Source organism: Miniopterus natalensis, chromosome 10 (assembly GCF_054644295.1).
Source record: "Miniopterus natalensis isolate mMinNat1 chromosome 10, mMinNat1.hap1, whole genome shotgun sequence".
Classification (NCBI taxonomy): Eukaryota; Metazoa; Chordata; class Mammalia; order Chiroptera; family Miniopteridae; genus Miniopterus; species Miniopterus natalensis.
In genome coordinates, this window is record NC_142090.1 from 72,071,506 (window position 1) to 72,089,781 (window position 18,276).

General features: G+C 39.8%; 1 protein-coding gene across 1 annotated transcript in view; it reads left to right on the forward strand.

Moving 5' to 3' along the window:
• The window catches only part of DNAH11 (dynein axonemal heavy chain 11), a 203,131-nt gene that overhangs the window by 64,490 nt on the left and 120,365 nt on the right, over positions 1 to 18,276 (forward strand). The window contains exons 31-37 of the mRNA XM_087820874.1: positions 2,891 to 3,022; positions 4,422 to 4,582; positions 5,972 to 6,128; positions 6,246 to 6,391; positions 9,195 to 9,311; positions 13,903 to 14,041; positions 17,397 to 17,489. Coding sequence (XP_087677000.1) covers positions 2,891 to 3,022; positions 4,422 to 4,582; positions 5,972 to 6,128; positions 6,246 to 6,391; positions 9,195 to 9,311; positions 13,903 to 14,041; positions 17,397 to 17,489 — 945 coding nt within the window. The remainder of the gene's footprint in view (positions 1 to 2,890; positions 3,023 to 4,421; positions 4,583 to 5,971; positions 6,129 to 6,245; positions 6,392 to 9,194; positions 9,312 to 13,902; positions 14,042 to 17,396; positions 17,490 to 18,276) is intronic.

Here is an 18,276-nt window from a genome sequence, read left to right on the forward strand (position 1 = left end):
TTTCCTTCCTCTGTCACCATCCTGGACGCTCCCAGTTCCCAGACAAGGTCACAGCTATATCCTCACCTTCATACAGGCTGCTTCCCGTGGCTGAGACACTGCTGACCCGGGCGGCCAGCCCTAAATTCTCTACAACCTAAATTATACTCATTCTTTAGGTCTCAGCCATAAATACCCTTTCCTCCAAAATGCCCCTTTGCGCCCTGGATTGGGCAAGGCCCTATTTCTGTGTCCTATTTCATAGGACTTGCTTCGTGTCCTAGCAAAACAATTGTCATTATTTGTCTGCATTCCTCACGGGCCCGTGAGGTCTGGAGACAGTAACCACATTTGTCTTGTGTGAACGACGGAATGAGAGAAGCAGGCGTCGCTGTGGTGTGTACCGTCTCTGTCATTTATTTGTCCGTTTCGTCTTTCACCCATATGATGAGTGTTTACTGAGCACGTGCTTTCTGCTGGGCACTGGGCTCGGAGTGGGAGTGTAGCACTGAAGAAGGCAGCTAAGGGCCTGGCTCCTTTGAGCTTATAGTCGGGTAAAGGAAATAGGTGAGTGATAGGACACTAGTAAGTCCCATGAAGAAGCTAAAGGAGAAACGTGGAACAACCGGGTAGGGGGTAGTTGCAGATAGGATGGCCAGGGAAGGCCCATGGAAGGAGGCGAATCTGAGCTGAGACTTGAATGAGGAGAGGAAGCCAGCCGTACAAAGATCAGAGTGAAAATGACTCCGGGCAAATGAAACGGTTTCAGCGGCCATGGAGCAGCCAAGAAGGAGGAACAGAGAGAAGGCCAGTCCCGCTGGACGGACACGAGGCGGGCGAGGGGCGGTGGCAGGTCGCGGAAGGCTGTGGGGTCAGAGATATGCTAAAGGCTGAGGCGTTCCAGGAAAATAGCCACGCGGGTTTCAGAGGGCTTGCTAGGTATTTGACTTGAGGCAAACATCTTTGATGCAGTAGAAAATCATGTGCCATTGCTTTGATTAAGGGCAAGAACAAGTGCTGATTATAGGATAGGGCGTGTATATTTTAAAAGCTGCCAAGGGACAGTTTCTGTGTCCCAGACCATAAACCTGCATGCGGTTTTAGTATGACCGTGTAGTAATTGCTGCCTGATGCCACTGCCCAAATGATACACACGTTTTATAACTTTATTTTTGTGGGTACAGAATTTTATTACTTACAAAAGAGCATTATTGGTGTAGGTTTAATCTTGAGAGACAAGAGCTCCCCAACATAGGGTGCTATGCACATGATGTTGACAAGCTGTATTTTTAATTATCTTTCACTTGACTGAACTTTTGTGGAAAAAATGAATCAGTAATGAAGAAATCACAGGTTGTAGGAAGGCTCAGACAAGACAATGCATGTGGAAGCACTTGAACTTATAAATGTTCTTACAAGGTGTAAGATATTACTGTTGCTGCAACCAACTCATTTTAACCAAATACTGGTACTGGTCCCAGATGAGAAAATATCCAAAAGCCAAATACCTCTTCTTGAGAGAAACTTACATGTGCCCGGTACATTCATTTCTCTCTTTCGGGAACCACTCATTGAGCACCTACTATTTGACGGCTCTTCAGTGGCTCTTGGGACAAAGCAGTGAACAAGATAGACACAGACCTTGCCCTGGTCAGTGTGGCTCAGTGGTTAGAGAATCAGCCTGTGCACCCAAGGGTCTCAGGTTCGATGCCCGGTCAAGGGGATGTATCTAGTTTGCAGGTTCATCCCTGGCCCCCATCGGGGCATGTGTAGGAAGCAATAGATTGATGTGTCTCTCACACATCAATGTTTCTCTCTCTTCCCTCCCTCCCTTCACCTATCTCTAAAAATCGATGGAAAAAAATATCCATGGGTGAAGATTAACAAAAAAGGAAGATTAATGCTTATAGAGCTGTTATAGATTCTGAATATCTAAAGTGCATATTTTTTATTTCTTTGAACCAACTTTCCACTGTGTTTGGTATCACGTCTCCCTGGAATGGTGCTTGCGCAGCCAGTTTCTCCAGCCTGAAGGTGCTGGGTGGGTCAGTCTTGTGGGGGCTGGTACCAGGAATCTATGTGATGTGACCACTAGGAGCTCAGGCTCTGAAGTCAGACTGTCTGGGTTTGAATTCCCCCTCCCCTGACTGGTACATGTGGTTACTATGTCTGTGACTCAGTTTCCTCCCCTGCAAAATTCAGATCATAATAGATTGTTGTGAAGATTTAAATGAGATGATATAGGCAATATGCTTGGTCAGTGCAGGGTACATTGTACATTCCATTTAATGTAAATGGAGTGTGCTGTGGTTTTGGTCTTCCTGCCTGCTTTCCCCATTCTGTCTCTCGTTATATAATCTTCCTATATAATCTTCCGCAGTCTCAGGGAAGCCTGCAGTGTTTGGTGTTTTCTGGTGTGATAATAGCACCGTAGGGAAGTGTTTTTGACTAGGAAGGTGTGAGAGCCTCTGGCAATAGGCCATATTCACCTTTTACCAACCTTCTCAGGAGCTAACAGCTTGTAAGTGACTGTCCTTTGCAGAGTGAAAAAGGAAAGGGGACGGCATTGTATTACATGCTATCCAGGAATAAAACAGAATTTTTTTTCTCCTAATAAGCCTTGAGTGAGACAGCAATGTTTTGAGTAAGTAAGTTTGCTAACAAAATGATCACCTATGAGAGTATCTTTCAAACCTTCTTGACCACAGTTAATAAGGGGGCAATAATATTCATATTATTTAAATTAATTAATACCATTCCTCCCTTCATCTCTTATGCTCGGGGTGTTTGAGGGCCAGTTGAGGTAACACTTGAAATTGTTTTGTAAACGGATCCTTGATAAATATGGAGACTGTTGGGCTGTTAAAGTCTGTATTTGCAACCCTTATTTTTTTTAAAAAATTCCTTCTAGATTTCCCAGCTGAACTCACTGATTGCGCTTTTGCTGGGAGAACTTCCACCTGGAGACAGGCAGAAGGTCATGACGATTTGCACCATAGACGTCCACGCTAGGGATGTGGTGGCAAAGCTTATTTCTCAGAAGGCAAGTTGTGAGTAGGGATTTCAAGTATTTTTTGGTGTTTCCTAAAAGTGCGGCATATTGTCAAGAGTACTTCTTGAGTGGTGCTGGTGGTGATACTAAAACAAGACAATTCCTTTCACAATTTGAATGCATGTATATATATGAAATGTTTTCTGTTGTTTTTCTATTAAGTTATTAAAATCAAAGTGAATTTTTTTAAATGTATCTTTATTGATTTCAGAGAGAGGAAGGGTGGGGAGAGAGAGAGAAACATCAGTAATGAGAGTCATTGATTGGCTGCCTCCTGCACTCCCCCTACTGGGGATCGAGCCCGCAACCCGGGCATGTGCCCTGACCAAGAATCGAACCAAGATCTCCTGGATCATAGGTCGATGCTCAACTTCTGAGCTACGCCTGGCCGGGCCTCAAAGTGAATTTTAATTCTCTCCACAAAGTGCAAGCAAATGCTTCTTCATGTAAGCCATAAACTTAAAAATACTTCTTGATCTGGGCTCAGGATCATTAGGGAATAATGCTCTTTAATTGCTAACCCAAAACTGATCCTTGCAAAATACCATTTACTGTGTGTTCTCATTTTGATAATGAACATCGATAACTACACTTTGAATATGACCTTGCACCTCTTACATATTTTATTATGTTTTGTCAGTGGTGATTTGCTTGCAGTAGGATAAATTATGATTTAAAATATGTCCTTTATTCTGTACTAAAAGAGATACAGACTTTGTCTAATTTGTGATCATCTAAACACATAAATAGGCAATGTTGAGACTTATGTAAACATCAGACAAGTTAGTAGACAATAATTTTGGTAACATCCAGTGATTCCCCCAAAATCCTAGGGTCACATGTATTTTGAAAGAGACTGGAATTATATTTTCAAACTGGAAGAATGGATAGGATTGAGTAAGATAGTAAAGAATAGCAATGAAAAAAGATACTATTATTTGATTTAATAAAAAATTAAGTGGGAAACCTCTGAGCTAAAAGCAGACTGGTTTTAGAATGGACTGTTGAAAGTATAGTTTACCTCCGATTTACAGAAATTATGGATTATGTGTCATTTTAATAGAGACTTTATTTTTTCATCTGATTTTAGTGAAATGAACATAAAGTTACAAAAGGGATCAAATGTCTTGGGTGATTCATCGGAAGGGAAAATTGATACTGTTTTACAGTAAAAGCCTTCTCAAAATGATAACTTTAATTGCACACATTTTTCATTAAGTATTCAGCCATCTACATGCAATTACAATCTGCAGTAGCATAGAAGGGATTTCCCTTTTGTGAGATTTTTAGAAATAAAATGGAATCGATAGAGTTGATTAGATTAATAGATTAAGCTGGATGCCTCAAAGCTCTCTGTGCCTTATGTGTAATGATCATGTGGTGTTTTTAGGTCGTCAGTCCCCAAGCTTTTGCTTGGCTGTCTCAACTTCGTCACCAGTGGGAGGACTCCCAGAAACACTGCTTTGTTCATATTTGTGACGCCCAGTTCCAGTATTTCTATGAATATTTAGGAAACAGTCCTCGACTAGTGATCACTCCTCTAACCGATAGGTAACAATAACTTTGAATTATATGGGAAAAACCAAGCCAAAAGAAGTTGCCTGGCATGTTTAAAAATGTGTGAGATTGAAAAGAAAGGAATGAGAGAAAATGATGAACAGGCTGGGAAACTACATGAAAGCAGTGTGTGTAAATGAAGGAGTTAAGTAACATTTTGAATGGTGACTTTGGTTAGAAACACGTTAAAGAAAACCAAATGAGAGAAGCAGAATGACAGACACTATATAATATATACAAGTCATGAAATCATGAGCAGATTAATATGGTTCAAGTCAGGTCTTTGATCACTAAGTCCATGCTCTCTGGTTATCTATGCTAACATTCTGACATCAGGATTTGTAACTACCTGCATCCCTTTATTGGAAGTGTAAAAATAGTAATTGCCTGTGTTCAAATTCATTTTTGAAGGATTACATACAGTGAAAGGAAGAAGAGAGAGAGAACATAGACCCGTGAAATGATTTAACAGACACTAAGAACTGGAGTCTTTCCTGCAAAAAAAAGTATTATACTCTTTTTTTAAAAATATATCTTTATTGATATCAGAGAGAGGAAAGGAGAGGGAGAGAGAGAGGTAGAAACATCAATGATGAGAGAGTCATTGATCAGCTGCCTCCTGCACGCCCCCAACTGGGGACCGAGCCCGCAACCCGGGCATGTGCCCTGACCGGGGATCGAACCCCAATCACCTGGATCCTAGGTCGACGCTCAACCGCTGAGCCATGCCCGGCTGGGCAAGTATTATATTCTAAATGCTTGTAACAACATATTCCAAATGAATTCCTAAAATACATTTTAATATAATTAATTGTGTCTTTGTATATTTGCTTTATACTTTGAAATAGGTATATATTATTTACAGACTATGCATTTATATATATATATATATATATATATATATATATATACATATTTACACATCTCACTTCAGTGTATTTAAGAAGTAGCAGTTTAATGAAGTCACTGTTTAATTCATTTATCTTCCAAGATTTCTATATTTGTTGTATAAACAATAGTTTGAGGTGTTGTCTACCATGTTAAAAGTATCTTTACCTAAATGTATCAGAAATTCTGTAGCACTACAAATCAAATGTTATTCGTATTCAAATACAGAGCTCTTAGGAAATGAGACAAATAAACAGATAAAACCAATACATCTCCCTCTGTTATTGTTATACAGCCAACCTAAAAAGAAATTGAATGTGAAATATTATTCTGACTCTTATTACTGCCACAAACAAATCAAAGGTATAGCAATAGTTTGTGCTTCTACCACATTCTAGATGTTGACTTCTTAAACTTTAAAACAAATTGGATAGCCCTCAGTGTTTTCTGGGAATCTCATATTAGACTCTCATACGTGCTTTCTATTGCTTAAAGGTGTTACATTACTCTAACTCAGTCTCTTCACCTAACCATGAGCGGGGCTCCGGCTGGCCCAGCGGGTACAGGGAAAACCGAAACCACCAAAGATCTTGGACGTGCCCTTGGCATGATGGTTTATGTGTTCAACTGCTCAGAGCAGATGGACTACAAAGTAAGTTAGTTATGCAATGGTGTATTCTAACAACATTGATTCTGATTTTAAATGATTCGAAGGAATAACTTCAATCCCCTCTCTGTTAAATTCTGCATGCCTCGCTCCATCATTTAGTCCATAGGAAATATCTACAAGGGATTGGTGCAGACAGGAGCTTGGGGCTGCTTTGATGAGTTCAATCGGATCTCTGTGGAGGTTCTGTCCGTGGTGGCCGTCCAGGTGAAAATGATACACGACGCCATCAGGAACAGGAAGAAGAGGTGAGTGGCACGGGGCTGCTTGCCTGTTGTTACAGATCGAGAGAGTAACGTGGAATGATGTGAACTTCACAGCCTGTGTTGCCTCTCTCCCTGTCTCATGAAGTAGATAAAATGAGAGAGACTGGTTAATTTTGAATAATTATTTAGAATAGCCTCCCATACTTTAATTAGTGGTTTTTAAGCATTGAACACAGCAGAGATATATTGTTATTTTAATCACTTAAAAAAAAAAAAAATAGACACTCTCTAGGATGCTGTATCCAGTGATCAGGTCTCAATCCTGACCTTACTTCACCTTCTGGCAGCATCTGACTCAGTTGGTCCCTCCCTTCTGGGGGGACACATTCTTCACATGGGCTCCAGGACACCACACCTTCCCAGCTCTCTCCCACCCTCAGGGCTGTTACTTCTCATCTATAAAATGGGGGAAAGTATAGCCCCCTACCTTACAGATTACTGTGATGATTAAATGTAAAGCACTTGGACAACTGCCTGACACATAGTAAGCACCGTAACAGTGTTAGCTACTTTTTAGTATTGCTATTTCCTGACCTATTAATTTGGGATGCTACTGGCCTCAATCTTTAGACCTCTCTCTATTTATACTTCTTCGCTTGGTGATTTCCTCCAGTCACATGGCCTTCAATATCGCCTGGCTGCTGGCTGGGGCATCTCAGGACTCCACTTGATATTGCATAGCCCTCTCCTCTTTAATGTGTTCAAAGTCAAAATTCTTGTCTTTCCACTAACACTGGCTTTGTTAGCTGTCCCATCCCAGTAGATTATATCCTCACTTTTTTTCCAGTTACTTGGGCCAAAAACTTTCCAACTATATCCAGAACCTAACCACTTCTCAACAGGATGCCACACTCCAAAAGATAAAAGATGACAGGGTTGGATGGCTGAATTTGAGAAATAAGTATTCTAGTACACAGTCGTGGTTTTCGTTGTAACATTTTTGGTATATAGTTAATGATGGAAATCTCATTTATCTGGCCTGCCCATTCACTCCTCCATTTATTAGAGTATTTTGTTGAGCTAGGAACATTTCAGTCTCCCCATCAGGGAAAGATTATATACCCCCTTGAAACTGTGAACCTATTGTAGAAGTTTCCAGTTATTATCATAATTTACAGCTGCGTATTTCCACCTTCTAGAACCACCTCCCAGTCCTTCCACCACATGGCTCTGGGATACCTGATTCCTGTGCCCAGATAGCTGTTGCCTTACCTGCCCCTACTCTAATGCCACGTTAGAGAAGTTAGGTTCTTTCCTACTTCATCCCCAGACATAGTTGATTGAGCTTTTAGTCAAAATCTTATTATTCAGTGTAACCCAGATGTCATTTAAAACCATCTTTTCTTATGGAAATTTCTACAACTGACCCATGCAAGAGTTTCTGAAAACTCCCCACCCTACCTCTTGATAGCCTCCTGTGTCTCCATGTCTGCATATTTGTGAGTTGTACCTGCTCATCTTCACGCAAGCCCATGTGGAGATGGCTGGACTCCTTTGTGATTTCGTGCATTTTATTAAATTCTGTTTATATTTGAGGATTTAAGAGTTGGAACCATGCTTTAACCACAGAGTCTTCCAGCATCTTGCTGGCTCTACCCTCTCTGGGCCCATCCCTGTGACTTGCGGTTTTCCTGCTCTGACTAATGGAAGACCCGTCAGTTACCTGCTACAATAGCCACCTCTCTTTCTGCAAGCAGCCCTCCCAGGACTGTATGCCTGATACTCTAGGAATGAAGATTTCTCTATTCTTACCCTGACTATCCAAAATCCACCTTCTCTTAATTACCTAGTACCTAAGAAGCTCATAGTCCTAAAAATCGTGGCTCTTTACCCTCCTCATTTTGTGACGTGGGCCCAGCTCCTCAACTACTCCAGCCCTCCCCTTTCTCAACAACCAGAAACCTTATACTTTGTCTCATTTACCTCCTATGAAAGTCTCCTCTACCTCTCCTTCAATTTGACTCCTACAGCCCTTTGCCATTCCCTTGCCCTGACCATCAACAGCCCAACTGGGCCCTTGCAGATCTTGCTGAAGATCTTTCACTGCTTCTCCAGTGCCTGCAAGTGATGATAACAGCAATAGTCAGGGCTGACATCTGTTGAGTAGGTACCATGTTCTAGGCATTGTACTCTTAGCCATTTATATCCATAATCTCTCTTAATCCTCATATAATCCAATAAGGTGGGTGATATTATTACCCCCTTTTTTAATTAGATGAGGGAACTGGAACATGCCGAAAGTGATACAGCTGGTCTCTGAGGGCTCGAAGTCTGGCTCCAGAGCTACCTTTCACTATTCTGCCTCTCTGTGGTTGCCAGGGGGCATTTGTTGAATAATGGGAGGGAGGGAGGGAGGGAGGGCAAAATAGACAAAATAAAGACTGAACAAGAAGTCCCTTTCTTCTCTTAGCATAGCATCTCCTATCTGTGCAGTATCTCATTCAAGGAATTGCAGCCCACATTGGTAGGCAAAAATGGCATCGTTACCTTTTATTACCCGTTCAAGTAGTCAGGTCCTCATTTTTACATTCCGGCATCCTATGGCTGTGCGAAATTATGAAAGAGTACTTCCCATATTTGTGGTTCCTTTGGGGGCATAGAGTGAATTTTTAATAAACAGACTTCATAGCATATTCAAAATATGTATGCTGATGCATTTTAAAGAAAATTACACAGAATAAACGGCCTCCTAATAGTGTTGGCATTTGCCAGTGTTTTGCATTTGTCAATGTGCATTCATACTCCGTGAGCACGTTTAATTTCATCAGCATTCTTCTCATGGTAGATTTGTGTTTCTTGGGGAAGCTGTCACACTGAAGCCATCAGTTGGAATATTTATCACCATGAACCCGGGATATGCTGGTCGAACCGAACTACCGGAAAATCTCAAAGCTCTTTTCAGGCAAGTGTTACTCTTTGCGCTTTAGCATCTGGAGCTCTCCTGCCACCTAATGTTGCTGGTTTGCACTGTTCAGTGATTTGCTTTTCCTTGAGAATCTGTGGAAAGCCCCTGATTCTTTCTTAGGAGTCACTTTATGGAGAGAACTTTCACCATGATAAGTGAACTCTTTTGAAATATGAAACCAGACTCAAAATCATTACTTAAAAGTCATGTGGCGCATTTGAACAGTTAATACTAGCTCTTTTGTAATGATATTTTTATTATAAACATAATTTTCCAAGAAAATAGAATATTTGGAAAATACAGAAAAGAATAAAGAAAAAAATTACAGCTTTACTACCCAGAAATAATGACTGTTATATTTTTTCTCTCATCTCTCTTATAATTCATATTTTATGGAGTTAAGATAGTAGGTTAAGCATGCTTTTTATTTAATTCTCATTTAATATTTTGACACAGGTAGTTTATCATAGTATTGAATATTCCTTGGAAAGGCCATTTTATGTAGCTCTGAAAAAGACACTCTCCCGGCTTGTTCATACTTTTTTCAACCATTCCCAATTGACATGTAGGATGTGTGTTTTTCTTTTCAGTTCTTTATGATCCTAAAAGAGCAAGCTATAAACCTCTCTTCACATAAAGAGTTATCCTTGTTTCTGATTATCACCCAGAATAGATTCCCACTTGTAGAATTACTTGGTGAATGATTAAAATACCTACGGATGATCTCCTTTCCAAAAATATTCTACCAATATATACACTTCTTAGCAGTCTGTCAGAGAACCATGCTATTGCATTGAACCAGTTATGTTTAACTCATTTTTTAAAAAATATTTTTAAATTTGATTTTTAGAGAGGAAAGGAGAGGGGGAGAGAGAGAGAAACATCGATGAGAGCTCATCAATCAGCTGCCTCCTAAACACCCCCTGCTGGGAATCAAGCCCGCATCCTGGGCATGTGCCCTGACGGGATTGAACCGGTGACCTTTTGGTGCACAGGATGACTGACGCTCAGCCAACTGAGCCCCACGGGCCAGGGCTAAACTTATATTTTAAACCAACTTTGTTCAGGTTTAATTTCATACACTAAAATGCACCTATTTAAGCGTATAGTTGGTGAAAATACTACCACGATCAAGAACTGGAATATTTCCAACACCCCTGAAGTTCTCTTGTGCCCTTTGAAGTTAATCCCCCACACCACTGACGTGCTTTCTGTGACTTCAGGTTAAACGTATCTTTCCTAAAGTTCATGTGGATGAAACCATGCAGCATGCACTTGACTGTGGTGTCTTCTTTCCTCAAACATCATGGTTTTGGGATCCTTCCAAATTAAAGTGTATCAGGAGTCTGCTCCTTTTTGTAGCTGATTAGCATTCCCCTGTGCGCACATGTTAGAAGTTGTTTACCCGTTCACTCGTTGATGGACATATGCGTTGTTTCCAGTTTGGGGCTGTTATGAATAAAGCTGCTATGTATAATCTTTGTGTGAGCATATGTTTTCTTTTGGGTAAAGACCTGTGAATTGAATTGCTAAGTCACATAGCAAATGTATGTTTGACTTTATTAGAATTTGCCAGTCTGGTTCCCAAGATGGTTGTAGGATTTTACATTTGCTCTGCATTCTTGTCAAAACTTGCTATTGTCCGTATTTTTGGTTTTAGCCAGTCTAATAGATGTGTAGTGGTTTGCCACTGCAGGCTTTGTTTGTTTCCCACAATGGCTAATGATGTTGAGCATCTTTTCCATGTAACTTACTGGCCATTCCCATACCATCTTTTGTGAAGAGCTATGTTCTGGGTATAATTTCATCATCAACATGTATGTTGCAAATGTCTTTCCCTCAATTTGCGGCTTGCATTTCCATTTCCTTATGGTGTTCATCAAAGATGGAAGTTTTAAATTCGAGCAAATATAATTTATCAGTTTGTTTTATGTTTTTTCTATCATAGTCAAGATCATTTGACTAGCCCTGGGTTGCAAAAATTTTCAACTGTGTGTTCTTCTAGAAGTTTTGTTCTATAGTTTGCATACAGATTTTCTTTTTTTTGTTAATATGCTGACCTATATTGATTTTTCAAATGCTAAACAATTCAGTATTGCATTCTTGGGGTAAAGTTCATTTGGTCAGGAGATATTATTTTTATACCTGTTGATGGATTCAATATGCTACTGTTTTGTTAAAGATTTTAAAATCTAAGCCATGAGGGATATTGGTCTGTAGGGCCTTTTCTTACAATGTCTTCTTCTGGTTTTGGTGTTAGAGTGATGGTAACCTCATGAAATGAGTTAGCAAATGTTCCTTTCTTCTCTGTTTGTTAAGAGTTTTTATGGGGTTGGTATTATTTACCCCTTAAATATTTGTCAGACTTAATCAGTGAAGGCATCTAGGCCTAGATTGTTCTTTGTCAGAATCCTTTTAAGTGATAAATTCAATTTCTTTCATGATAGGCAGTTATTCAGATTTTTAATTTATTCTTGAACTTGTTTTGATAATTTGTCTCTTTTAAGGAACTTCTTCATGTTACCTAGATTGTTGAAGTTACTGGCATTAATATGCTCATAATACTCCCTTATCTGAAGTGATATACTGAAGTTCATGCCTGATATGGGTAATTTTTGTTTTCTCTTTTTTCCTTGGTGAGCTAGAGGCTTCCCAGTTTTATTTTTTTAGAAGTTCTCTAGTGTTCACAATATGTATCTTTAGTCGCAGTCTGACTTCAAAATAATATGCTAATTCACATATAAGAACCTCTGTAGTTTTAGTATGATTTCTTTCCATTCTTTTAAGCTTAAAATTTGCTTGTTTGTTCATCCAGATATTTCATTTGCATTTTCTTCTAATTTTTATAGTGTCATTTTAAAATGTACTTCCATCTATTAAAGACTTGTTTTGGTAGGTGACACGAAATGAGTATTGGAACAATTATTTCCCCTAGTAGTCCATTTTTCCAGCATGCTTTACTGCGTGCTTTCCTTTTCTCATATAGCAGAGCAATTTGATAATGTCTACTTTTCTTGAAAAATAATTCTGGAGACCAGCTAGTCTAGAAATAAATGTAATAATCACAGAATATTTTTATTGGAAAATCGTACATCTTTCCACTATTTTTACATTTGTAACCCAGTTCATCTCACACATGTTCCCATTTGGGTCATAAAATTTGAAATTGTTTTGTAAAGTTTTCATAAGTTTGGTTTGACTAAGTGCAGCAACATTTATGTTGGGGTGAAAGTAGTCGTATCAGCGAAGTTTGAAGGACAGTTTTGTGATGAAAGCAGTACTCGTGAGTCGGTGAGTAGTGCACATGACTGAGCCTTGAGAGCATCATGACCCCACCACTTCCCCACAGTGTGGCCTAGGGCATGTGCTTGCACTTCTCAGAACTGTAGTCTGCACCTCCGTAAAGTACAGATCAGAAGAGCAGCCGCCTCATTGAGTTGGGAGAATTAAGTGAGAGTGCATGAAAAGCTTTCAGCATCCTATATGACATGAAAAAGTGCTCAGTAAATATTAGTTATGAATATTAATACAAGTATCAAGCAAATTTGCTAGCTTTTTCCCTCCCTTATTTGCTGTTCACCTTGACTACTTCTGTCATGATAAAGAACAAAAAATGTGGGGAAGCTTGTGGGGCCAGCTTAGATGGAAGTAGATACTCAAAAACATGTATGTACTCAATGGCATGTGTGTACTCAACAGCATGGATCCAGAGGGACTCTGGGGAATGCTTAGGATGAAAAATTAGATATGCATGAAGTAGAGTGTAATTATAGGTGGATAAATATTTGGAATCTATACTTTAAGAAGTCTAAAATAATGAGCTTATTTACTTATTTATCCTGACACCCTCTTTGCGCTTGACTTCAGTTGAGTGGAATTTTATCAACTGTTGCTGTTAATCGCAGTTGTCTTCAGGAAGGACTTTTGAAAATCCCCCTCCAAAAGAAAGGGGATTTGAAAGCTATGTTTTTATAAGTTTTCATCATACAAAAGTCTGCGCAAGCTGGCCTCAGGCAGTGGTGTACTCGAGATGGCTTGCAGGAGCGTAAAAAGTTAAATTTTCATGGATTTTGGGAGGAGTACAGCCATTAATAAAAAACTAAATTACATAAAGTTTTGATTAAATACATTGTATTTAAAACAAAGGTGATATTCAAAACTCATCACTTCCTAATTAATTTACTGTATTTTATGAATACTTATGCTCTTAGGATTATTTATTTCTAGTGTGTCTGTATGGTGGTGAGTTACTGGGCAGCTCTTCCCAGCTCCATGTGTAGTGATGTCATGATGGTAGATAGAAATCATAGAAATCAGCCATGGCGGAGGTGTTTGTTCCATGTGGAGCAGCACACACTACACCTGTGCTTCTGCCATTTTCAGATTTGGCATCTTTTTCTATGTATCTGGTAGCTAATAGACATTTTTAAAATTGAATCGAAGGATCTTGTTAGCTGTGATTGACAGAGGTACTTGTGACCTGCTTGGGAATGGTTAGAATGTTGGTATAAATTAATCACTTGAGTTCAGCAATTTGTAATTATTACCTTATCACATCCTAAAACTAAATTTTATATTTACTTTTCAGACCCTGTGCCATGGTGGCCCCTGACATTGAGCTGATCTGTGAAATCATGTTAGTTGCAGAAGGTTTTGTGGACGCACGCGCATTAGCCCGCAAGTTTATCACATTGTACATGCTCTGCAGGGAGCTCCTCTCCAAGCAGGTGAGGAGCCTTTGGTTACTTTTTTGTGTTTTTTACATCCCATTAAAACAGCTTTTGAAATACGGATGCTGGGTAATTTATCTTTCAAATTAGACATTTAGAAGTACATTTATATTTTCCATAAAATTTTAAAAATCTGTATTTCACAGTTCTTAATTTTTTTCTGAAATTAAACTTGAGACATTTTGAGTCTCATGTTTAATTTGGAGTCAATGCAGCTTTTGTCAAAGAGGTATGTGATTTTCTTTGAACTCCACCAATGTTATAATTATAAATGGAATTTTATGATGCCTCTCTTTTTTGATGAGAATATTATTTTCTAGTGAGAGAAGGCAAGAGTGCCCATGAGAGTCAGTTAAAACTGGTTTTCTCGAGAACCCCTCAAGAAATTTTCTGATTTGTTGGTAATCCTTTATTTAAAAATAGAGTTCACTTTTCTCTCTCTCTCTCTCTCTCTAATTCCCTGGTCTCCGAAATGGGTCAAACTTAACTATTTTCTATTCTCTAGGCATCAGCTTCTTGCAGTTTCATTGAAGTTGCTGATATGCCACAAAATTTACACATGTATCAGCATCATTATTTTTAAACTCAGCCTTTTGGCCACCTTTGACTTTGATCCTTTGACCTTTTGTTAATTCCTGGTGACCTTATTTTGCAGCTGTTCCGTTTCCAGGATGAAAATATTGGTAAAATTTATAATCTGAGAAATTAATGTTGTCATTTTAATAACTTTTAGTTTACATTCTGGGGGAAATTATGTTAAATTTAATAATATGGAAAAATATTTATGATGTTACATGCAAAGAAAAGCATAGCAAACTGTAGATGTGATCTATAATTTGCCCGTATTTTATATTATACTGTGTGTTTCATATACATATAAAGTGACTGGAAAATATTTGTGATTTTTAACATTTGTCTCTGGATAGTAAGATTGTGAGTATTTTTTATTTCTCTGCTTACACTTGCTTGTAAATCTTTATGTTCAGTGAGCCCATTTTAATTTTATAAGTGGAAGAAAATCAGAAGAAAAAGATGTCATTAACGTCAGGAAGAATGGAGTTGCAACTATCTTCATTTCTAGTAGTAATATTTACATATTTAGTGAGCACCTCCTATATCCAAGTAATATGTTTATTTTTGACAATGATGAAGGGAGTAAGATTCAGAAAAAAATGACACACTCAGATTTATGACTTCAGAGAGCTTACTTAAGAGACTCAGTTTACATGAAATAAAAATTGGAATATACTGGAGGGTGAAAAGATCATCACAGTTTCAAGGAAGAAAGGAACCAGTATTTACCGAATAGGTGCCATGTGTTGTCTTTTTAAATCTTTACCAGAAGTTTATGAATTTGGTATGATTCGCTCCATTTTATAGAAGAGGACATGGAGGAAAGTAACCTTTCCAACGTCCACAGCCAACAAGTGGTGGGAGCAAGATTTGGATTTAGTTCTGCGGAATCCTTCCTAGGACACCGATGGCCAGTTACAAGAGGGGGGTGTTGGGAGGAAAGGAAGAGCAGGCGAGGAGAGAGTCCCCAACTCAGAGACGAGGTAGGGCAGACAACTCTGGCCAGGACAGAATTGCTGAGTTCGGAGCACAGTTCACTGATAATTTTCTAAGCTTTAGGGATGGATCAGAAAAGAACCAGTGGACATTTTTGACCAAAAAAAAAAAATAATGTAATGACAATGGTGAAGATATATTAGCAGTTGTTTGCAGTGCTTAAATGTTTAGGAGAGTGGCCACATCTTCTTAAATCTACGTGCAGAATTTCTTCTATATGTTCTTCGTTAACATTGTTACTCCAATGACTTAGCTCCCTCCCCAACCTCCCTTGCCTCCAACTCTGGTTCCCCCCCCTCTCCTTCCCTCCTCAAGCCTCAGTCTACATTGACATCAGAGGTTTTCAAATGATTTTTACCATAACCCACAGTAAAAAATGCTTTTTCAATTGAGGCTTGGTATACACATGTGCACAACTGAAACAAAAATTTCTACCAAACACTTTAAAAAAAAAATATTGATTTCAGAGAGGGGGAGGGAGAGGGAGAGAGAGATAGAAACATCAATGATGAGAGAGACATTGATCGGCCGCCTCCTGCACACCCCCCAACTGGGGATCGAGCCCACAACCCGGGCATGTGCCCTGACTGGGAATCGAACCCCAATCTCCTGGATCCTAGGTCGATGCTCAACCACTGAGCCACACTCGGCCGGGCTACCAAACACTTCTTACCATTTTTATTTGCAACGTACCCCAGTATTCTTCATTCCGTTGTTTTGTAACTGACAAAAGTGATGGTCAAGACCCACGAAATTGACTAGTGGATCGAAAGGCATATTTTTATTCCTGTATACAAGGTGTCCCAAAACATGTGTACACACTTTAACAGCTGATAGCTCAATTTTGAAAATGAAATGTATTTTAATAAACACTGCCTTTATAATTATTCAAAGTGTGTGTGTACATTCTTTGGGACACCCTATATATAGTTTCACTGGCCACACAGCACTAATTCATTTTGCTCACCAACAACCTTGTAAAGTGGGTGGATACTTTTATCTGCCCTTTTACAGATGGTGACGGAGGCTTGGGGGGGTGAGCTTCACACAGGCACAGCCGAGAGACACTTGAGAGCAGTGTTGTTCCCGTGTGGATGTAGCAGGGAGGCAGAGGGCAGGCCGGTTGTGTGTCATCCATCAGCTTGTGCTCTCACCTTTACTGAGCACCTGTCCTGTGCGGGGCGGCCTGCTAGGACCCACAGGACAAAGGCGGGTGAGACACCAGCTCTGTTCGCCAGGAGCGCAGAGCCTGTGAGAAGAATCTCCCTTAGGGGGCTGGGGAAGGCTCGGAGGTACTGGTTTATAGCTCAGTTTTATTGAATAGGGTTTTGACTGGATTCGGCTGGAGCAGTGGAGGGATGCAGAAGGGGAGTAATTAGGGCAATTGGAGACCTCGGCCTGGGGGAGGGGGAGTAGCAAGGCTGGCTGCACCCCTGGGGAAATGGGCTTGTGGATGGAGGCAGAAACCCGGAGGTGGTTGGACGCCTGAGTTGGCAGGTCTGTTGAGAGAACAGCGAGGGAGGTGAATGGAGCCTCGGGCGAATGCTGCGACAAAAGGCCATGGGCAGGAGGAATTTGCTGAGAGACAGAGAACCAGGTGGAAGGAGCAGCAAGAAGCTGAAGGGACATGACTTTTCACAATTAGAAATTGGAGAGGGAAATATTACTTTGCATCATCAAAGCATGTATTTATCTGAACTCTCTTAGCTTTCAGCTTTTACTTCTGGAATGAGAATCTTACTCCCTCAGACAATTTTTGACTTTGCCTGTGTTTTGATTTTAGGATCATTATGATTGGGGACTTCGTGCTATTAAATCTGTCTTGGTTGTAGCTGGCTCCCTGAAACGAGGAGACAAAAATAGACCTGAAGACCAGGTAATGCAATGCTAATGCGATCTTGTTGAGTGAGTAGCCAAATGGCCTCCTACAATGAAAGTGTGTACCTGGATGGTGGGTCATGCATAGCACGACCTTTAAAAACACGGCATCTATTTTTAATGTAGGATATTTGGAGGACTGGCATTTCTGATGGTATAAAAGATCACAAGTATTTCTGAGTAAAAGGATATGAGCGTAGGAAAGAAAATGTGATTTTGTAAGTGCTTTTGAAATGTCAGCTACAAACAATATTTTGGCAGCCGTAATCAAATAATTCAGTAATCGCTGTTTGATTTCCTCTGAGGAACATTTAGAAAATCTGGTTAATCTTGGGATATTAATCCTGAAAAAGTCAGCAAAGACATAACCTAATGGGAAAATCTATGTCCATTTCGTAGGATGCGAGAATGGGAGAGGAAGCTTGGTGCTCTGACACCAGGGAAACCCTGTGCTGGTTACTCAGAGCTTCTAGGGAATTGTCCCTCCCAGGAAGAAACAATAGCAGCCACGTCCCATTTATCTCTATTAAATAAGAAGTGAGAGTGATGCAGCATGGCTTGAGAAGTTGGAAAAAAGATCTATCCTGTGAGGTTTTTATGTGACAGGATATTTATTATGTGATTTTTCTACATTCTTTTATTCAATCTCTCCCTCTCAGCCACAATTTGTGATGGGGCGAGGATTTTCTTGCATTTATTTGTTCTCTTGTTATTGTTGCTGTTGAGATTCTTACCTCTTTCTGTACAAGTCATCCCCGATGTTCAAGTTGACTGCTTTTAAAATC